This window comes from Macrobrachium rosenbergii, chromosome 4 (assembly GCF_040412425.1).
Source record: "Macrobrachium rosenbergii isolate ZJJX-2024 chromosome 4, ASM4041242v1, whole genome shotgun sequence".
NCBI lineage: Eukaryota > Metazoa > Arthropoda > Malacostraca > Decapoda > Palaemonidae > Macrobrachium > Macrobrachium rosenbergii.
Window position 1 is genome coordinate 17,230,001 of NC_089744.1, and position 7,102 is coordinate 17,237,102.

At 37.9% G+C, this 7,102-nt stretch overlaps 1 protein-coding gene across 8 annotated transcripts in view; it reads right to left on the minus strand.

Annotated features, from left to right (window-relative positions):
• kn (EBF transcription factor knot) overlaps positions 1-6,389 on the minus strand; it is a 226,617-nt gene extending 220,228 nt beyond the window's left edge. For 3 of the 8 annotated variants that reach the window (XR_010850705.1, XM_067090293.1, XM_067090282.1), the window contains exon 1: positions 5,511-6,377. Coding sequence is in view for 6 of the 8 variants with exons in the window: in XM_067090293.1 (XP_066946394.1) it covers positions 5,511-5,632 (122 nt within the window). In the remaining 2 variants the exon portion in view is untranslated. Of the gene's footprint in view, positions 1-5,510 lie in introns of all 8 variants that reach the window. The other 5 variants (XM_067090260.1, XM_067090248.1, XR_010850709.1 and 2 more) reach the window with 4 other exon arrangements.
• Between the last annotated feature and the right edge of the window lie 713 nt (positions 6,390-7,102).

Here is a 7,102-nt window from a genome sequence, read left to right on the forward strand (position 1 = left end):
AAACGACTGTTTCTAATATTCAAAACATTGCTGAATCTCAGAAAAGCTTTTGACTTCTAAGAAAAAAAAAAAAAAAAAAAAATTCAACTGAATAGAGCTTCCAAAAATCTGAATTATTTTCCTGATTGCCATGCCAGTACCTAAGAAGACGTGAAATGACTGTTTTTGCACTGATGTTTTCAACAGTTGAGCGAGCAAATCAGAGATCACCTCCGTCAGACAGTGAATACTGCTTTTTTTTTTTTTTTTTACCCGAACAGAAGAGGTGCCAATCCAGGCCGGAGGAAGCACTGCCTTTATGAAAAATAATGGCACTCCACTACCGGTTTAGACAGATGATCACAGTGCGTGCGAGGAGAACAGTCGTTAACATATCGCATCGCGGACCAGGCAGGGCCACGAGAAAAGTAAATTAAAGGAAGGAAGGGAAAAATGACAAGGATTAAGGAAGAAATCCGGCCTTTTGTGTACTCGGCAAATATTAGCATATTTTGCCAAGGGTTGCTTTAGCGCCCCAAGTAGCAAGGGTCGGCTCAGAGGCGGGACATGGCAGCTCTTAAATACTGGAAAGGAAGAGGCAGGGAGGGAGCGCTTCGTGTTTACCATGGAGATTCATGAACTTTGAACCAGCCCCGTCACAATTCGACATTGACGCACTATAGACATGAGGGACAATCGAACATTATCGATTATCCGCGGGTCCTTTCGGAAAGGGTTTTTATTCACGCAAACAACAAGGAGCTATTCCTGTAAGGAACTAGTTCTCACGTCTTTAGGAACAAAAAATAACATTCATAATACTTTCGTTCGTTTTTGTGCGCATGAGATTGGAAGAAAATGTTGCAAATGTTAGGTTTATCATTATGGCCAATTTCGTAGAAGATTTCCTAATTTTATAGAGCAACAGACCAAGCGCTCTATGTGATGATCTAATGATATATGATATATATATATATATATATATATATATATATATATATATATATATATATATATATATATATATATATATATATATTCTTACATACATTATTATATTTTCACATGGAGCGCTCGGTCTGTTGCTGTATATAATTAGGAAATCTTCTATGAAGTTGAATGTAATGATAAACTTAGCATCTGCGACATTTTTTCCCTATCTCAAGCGCACAATAACGAACGAAAGTAATATGAATGTTATTTTGTCCCTAAAGACGTGAAAGCTAGTTCCTTACAGGAATACCTCCTTGTTATTTGTGTGAATAAAAACCATTTCCGAAAGGACTCACAGATAATATATATATATATATATATATATATATATATATATATATATATATATATATATATATATATATACATACATACATACATATAATACACACACATATATATATACATACATATATATACATACATATATATATATATATATATATATATATATATATATATATATATATATATATATTAAGTATTAATTACTTAAATAATTAATCTACATGCGGACTTCAATAAACTGTCCTTTTCAAATGAAACAAACGAATTTTGGTTGAAAAGCATTTGGAAATGTGAATGAATGACTTTATTAGGTTGTACGTTAACAAGTTGTGTGATAAGGTGTATTTTTCCCGGTGCTAAAAATGAAAGCAAATAAAAAAAATTGCATTTCAGATTAAAAAAAATAACAATTGTAATGATGATAACTATTATTGTTGTTATCAAAAGCTTGCAAAATAGCTGATGACATTACTATTCTATTTTAGTAAATAAAGGCAACTTTCAGTCATTTTCAGTAAACATAAAAATTACTGCTTCTTGTGGATTAAGAAAGGGCCTATGCCAACAATTTTTACTTGCAACGCAGTTTAGGATCGTCTTTTCAAAGACGCTAAAAGGGAACAGGAGTAAAATTGGGAAGATTAATATCACAGAGATGAAAGCAAATGTGAAAAAAAAAATCTTTTTAAGCAAGTGATGCAGTAAGCAGTTCCGATAGTGATAACAAGCAAAGAATTGCATATCGGATTTGTATTTTCTTTAAGAAAACTAGTGTTTATTTTCTTTATGGAAATTGGGTTTCACAAGCCAGGAGTGAAAAAGACTGGAGAGATATAAAAAAATAAAAAAAATAAAAGTAGAAAACAAGAGCCCACTTTCTTCTGAAGCCCAATCAAAAATAAAAACCCCATTACGATTAGGTTTTCATTAATTCATTTTTTCAAGCTATATGGTGGACAAATTGAATTTCATCAATATACACTCAAGCCAGAAGTGAAAATGACTGGAGAGAAATAAAAAAAAAAAAAACAAAAGTAGAAAACAAGAGTCCACTTTCTTCTTAAGCCCAATCAAAAATAAAAACCCCATTACGATTAAATTTTCATTAATTCATTTTTTCAAGCTATATGGTGGACAAACTGAATTTCATCAATTTACACTCAAGAACAACAGTGAAAAAGACTGGAGAGAAATAAAAAAAAAAATAAAAAAATAAAAGTAGAAAACAAGAGTCCACTTTCTTCTTAAGCCCAATCAATAATAAAAACCCATTAAGATTAAATTTTCATTAATTCATTTTTTCAAGCTATATGGTGGACAAATTGAATTTCATCAATATACACTCAAGAACAGCAGTGATAAGTTAATGGCGTAAAGCCAGTAATTGTTTTTAAGCACCTATCTTCTCATCTCATACCATGCAGGTATCTGCAAATGGGTGGTTGGACAAAAGTATAGGCCTACTGGCTGGCAGAACCAGGCAAGAAAAATCAAAAGGAAAAGAATGCTTTAGTGAGGAGGAAAGGGAATAAAGAATTTATAGTAATTATAGTTAAAATACCTATAGGTACTGGAAATGAAAAAGAATAATGCTGACGCGACTACCAAATGTAGTTCAAGCTCGTTCAAAATTTAAACATAAGAAACTAGAAATATTTATATGTATATATATATATATATATATATATATATATATATATATATATATATATATATATATATATATATTTATATATTTTTTATATAATATATATATATATATATATATATATTATATATATATTATATATTATATATTATATATACATACATATTATACATATATATAATATATATATATATATATATATATATATATATATATATATATATATATATATATATATATATATATATATATATATATATACATATATATATATGTATATATATAGATATAGATATATATATATATATATATATATATATATATATATATATATATATATATATATATATAAATATTATGAAATAATTTATTAGTTTTCAAGCTCTATTAATAAGTCCAGACTAAATTTTTGATTACTATTGTAAAATTCAGCGGTGCCTCTTGCTATAAATTGACCAAATTGCATTAAGAGTACGGTTACCATATCAGCCGTACCAAAATCACATTAAAATTTTCCTGTTTGTAATTAAACGAATTACATGGTTAAATGATAAAGAAATTGACGAGTTTTAGAAACCACTCATGAAAAAGAACACCGATATGAATAAAAAAAAAAAAAAAAAAAAAAAGGACGGAGGCGAAGTAGAAGAGAGGACTCTTCCCTAACATTCTCGATCGTTGACGTAAGGGAAACAAGAGAGTGATATAGAATTTAGATTAACTATCGATTTCTTCGACCGTTGCCGGCGGCGCGGCCACCCGCCCTCTTCGTCATCGTAATCCCTCGCAAAGCTTTCCCCTCAAGCGCTAATGTCGCTCACGATAGAAACGCAACATCGCTGCCTTCAAATGCTTTGAAAATCCTCTTACTTATTCTAAAAGATGAACGGAGAAGTGTGCGTTTTGCGGCATTCGGTCGGGGGCGACGCGCCGCGCCAAGCCATTCCGGTGCCGCGACGCACAGCGGTGGCCGAGAAAATGGCGGCCGCGGCCGGCGGTAATCTCCCGCTAATCGGTGTTCGCCAGATAATGGAATCTCTTGAAGTGGGTGGCGATTAGCCTTTTTCTTTTACTCTCATCGCTCACTCTGTCGTGTCACCAGATTCTCCGACCTTGTGGTATAGTGAAAGTACGCTCACCGCTTCACGAGAGGTGGCGGCGAACTTCACCTTACAAATATTCAGCGTTGACAATTTTCCGTTCATGGAGATATATTTGTCCTAAAATTATTTGTTCTTTATGAGATATATATTAGCGTTCCTATGGTCTGCAGTGGCGAACTAGTACTATAGGCCTTATTCTCTCTGAAATATTAATAGTCTTTGGAAATTCTCAGAGTGCATATACAAATATATATATATATATATATATATATATATATATATATATATATATATATATATATACTTGTATATGCACTCTTTACAACACATTCATGACGAAATGGAAAGAGTAACAAATTGATAATAGTAATAATTACGTTGATAATAATGCAAATGATGGTTGCAGTAGTTATAGCTGCTAAAATAAAATATTATACTGATCATCCTCACTATTATTGCTGAAAAATCTATTGTACCTTTCAGATAATATATTTTTGTGACTCAGCAGATACTTCCCAGACCATTTCATTTCTGAAAAGATGGGGAGGATATCTGCACAGTGCATTTTATTTTTCGAGAACAAGTGAGAACAAGTATATATATATATATATATATATATATATATATATATATATATATATATATATATATATATATATATATAATATTATATCAGCACAGGAGTCAATCTCAGGGTCAAACGCCAGTTTTGACTTAAGTAAGTGACATGGATAATGTGATATCAAGTTAGTTTTGTACACCAGTGTGTTTTCTTCCACCTAAATTTAAGTAGCACATGCTTTTTCTTATTCCATGTTCAATTTTCTCTTCATCTTGAGGAAACAAAATGACAACATGAGGACCTACAAGTTGGTCTGACTTTGTTGATGAAAAATCCTTTGCCTACTGTATACTAGCTTATCATAACTGCAGTAAAATTTGTATTTAGTAAATCAGCTACTGAGACTCAATTGACTCAATTAAGAGGATCTTGACAGAAGGATTTGCAGGAATTCAAAGTTAATGCGTGATTAAAAAACTGTGATGAAATTTGAGGTATTGTGAAATAGCAGAGCAATTTCAACTGAAATGGATATTGTTTTGAACTAGAATAGAAAGCTTTTATGGAATACCAAGAAAGGTAACGATTATGCTCAGCACTGAAGAGACTGAATACATCCTTAGACATCATATTTCTCTGGCACGATGAATCAGCGGGCGTGGTTGATTTCTTGGAAACAAGTCATAGGATGGACATCCTATTCAAAACCATGAGACAAAGAAACAGAGACATTTCTCAAAAAACAGATATCCTACGCGTGCTTGGATTCCTAAGTGACGATTGTTCAGTTGAAGGGACAATCTGTGTGGCTGTGGCCAAGAATGAATGACACGGAAGACTGGGCTGAGATGACGAGTGAGGCTGAAGATTTGTGATGGTGTTAGTGACAGTGAGGCGACAGTGATGTCATGAGAAATCCCACTCCAGCCGCCCTTACCTTGTGTGGGTGTTTTCCACCATGGTGGGCTGCATCCAGGACCTGGTGGAGGACAAGGGCTCCTCCTTGAGGGTGGTGACGGGGCCTCGCGGCTGTGGCAGGCCCTCGCCTAGGCCGAACATTCCTCGTGGTGACCGTCAATGCCGCAATCGCTCGGACGCGGCTTCGGACCTCGCCAGCCTTGTGGTGCAAAATAAAACGCTGCAACCGTACCACAACGCGCACGCAAACACACACTGACGCACTCAATTTCTCTCTCTCTCTCTCTCTCTGTCTGTCTGTCTGTCTGTCTGTCTCTCTCTCTCTCTCTCCCTCTCTCCCTTTCTCTCTGGGTATCTTTGCACTACGTTGTTGTTCCTTGACTTGTGTTGTGAGGAGAGTCACTATGCGAAGGAGGTCGTCCTTGGAAGACACGATGGCCAAGTCACTGCGAGTTCGTCACCAAGTGTGCTGATGAGCGTGGTGCATCGAGGGACGACGCCTCCCACTGAGGGAATGCCGGGAGTCCTTTGGGAAGGACGAGAAAAGCCACAAGGGATACGTAAGGAGAGCGAGGGGACCCCTTTGGTGCATTAACAGCAGGAGCAGCAGGTGCCTCGGGGGGGTCCAAGGACGAGGGTGCGGCTGAAGAGGCGTTTGGGGATGCCACTGGGACCAAGGGGCACTGCGGGCTCCAGGGCACTCAAGCTTCTACTAGAGAGCGAGGCCTCGGGTGACCACGGCAGCAACACGGGTTGGGCGCTGTGTGCGTGGGTCCTACTCTCGATGGGGACCTCCTGACTGCGATTGATCTGTCGAGGGGCCAGCAATGACGAGCGGTGCGCGGCTCAACCCACCAGTGGCTGCGACTAGGCACAACAATTTGACGGGCTGGCTCTTGGGAGGATGGGTTTTGTTACTTACAAATATTGTTCGCATTCACCGACTCCCTGGGGCACCTCCTCCCCTCGGAACTGCAGCCGCTCACGCCGCCCCGCTGAGGCAAGGGGAGTAGCCGCGTGCGCCCCTCGAGTGCTCTGTCCAATGATCATTCGGCGTGGGACGTCCAAGGGCGGGACTGAGGGGAAACGACAAATCAGGTGGAGCAAGGGGCGTTCCCGAGGCGGTGAGGGGACGCGCGCGTGTAGGTCAGTGTGGATCGAACCGCGGCGAGGGGAGGGTTGTGTCGCGGAGCGCCTCCTCGCCGACACCACGTGCCATTGCTGACACCTGTCGCCCTCGGCTGCCGTCAGCCTCATCCAACACATTGCACCTGATCCTCTCTTTGAGTCCTTTCACCTCATGTCACTGCATACTCTCCTCCCCGCTCCATCTGAGCCGTCTTGACTCGAAAATCACCCCCACAAAACTTCCGAAAATTCCTCGGAGAGAAAGGGCAGCACGTCATCGCACATCTGGCGCTCGAATTCTGTGTGAACACGAGGTCTTCGTCGACACGTGGTCTCCATCTGCTTCTTGGCCGACTGTTGATAGCGTCTTCTTCCCTTCTACGCTGGCAGAGAAACGTCGTCTTCGATCTCACATTAACCATCATTTTATTTCTCTTTCCGTCATTAATTAAGAAGTCATATCCCTCAAAATCATCTGTCTCA